General features: G+C 68.2%; 1 protein-coding gene across 1 annotated transcript in view; it reads left to right on the top strand.

Annotated features, from left to right (window-relative positions):
* The window catches only part of SNED1 (sushi, nidogen and EGF-like domains 1), a gene marked incomplete at its 5' end in the record, with an annotated part of 17,849 nt that overhangs the window by 6,662 nt on the left and 10,699 nt on the right, over positions 1-488 (top strand). Inside the window, 2 exons of the mRNA XM_009076104.1 lie at positions 177-299; positions 368-484. Coding sequence (XP_009074352.1) covers positions 177-299; positions 368-484 — 240 coding nt within the window. The remainder of the gene's footprint in view (positions 1-176; positions 300-367; positions 485-488) is intronic.

Raw genomic sequence — 488 nt, 5'->3', positions numbered from 1 at the left:
CTGCCAGTCTCCTGGCATCGTGTACCCGTGTGCCGCCGAGGGGTGCCGTTTTTGTGATGCTGCTGGGCGCAGGACGCACTTGGCTGTCCCACAGCAGGGTTTGGCAGGCTGAGAGGGAGGCAGTGGCTCTGGGGGTGCCAGCAGCAGTGGGTAACCCGCTCTCGTGCTCTCTGCAGCCAAGCCTCGGCTCTGCAGCACAGGGCCCTGCCGCAACGGGGGCACCTGCCGGGAGGTGGACGGCGAGTACCACTGCGCCTGCCCCTACCGCTTCACCGGCAAGCACTGCGAGATCGGGTATGGCCCAACACCCCGCGGGGAGAGGGGCGGCAGCTTCCCCACCTGGCTCACGCCTGCCTTGTGCCCTCAGGTAAGCCGGACCCCTGTGCCTCGGGGCCCTGCCAAAACGGGGGCACCTGCTTCCACTACATCGGCAAGTACAAGTGCGACTGCCCCCCGGGCTACGCCGGCCGGCACTGCGAGATCGGTAG

The sequence above is a fragment of the Acanthisitta chloris genome, unplaced genomic scaffold (assembly GCF_000695815.1).
Source record: "Acanthisitta chloris isolate BGI_N310 unplaced genomic scaffold, ASM69581v1 scaffold6626, whole genome shotgun sequence".
Classification (NCBI taxonomy): domain Eukaryota; kingdom Metazoa; phylum Chordata; class Aves; order Passeriformes; family Acanthisittidae; genus Acanthisitta; species Acanthisitta chloris.
The sequence above is the reverse complement of the archived record's forward strand: the minus strand, read 5'-3'. Positions and strand labels throughout refer to the sequence as shown.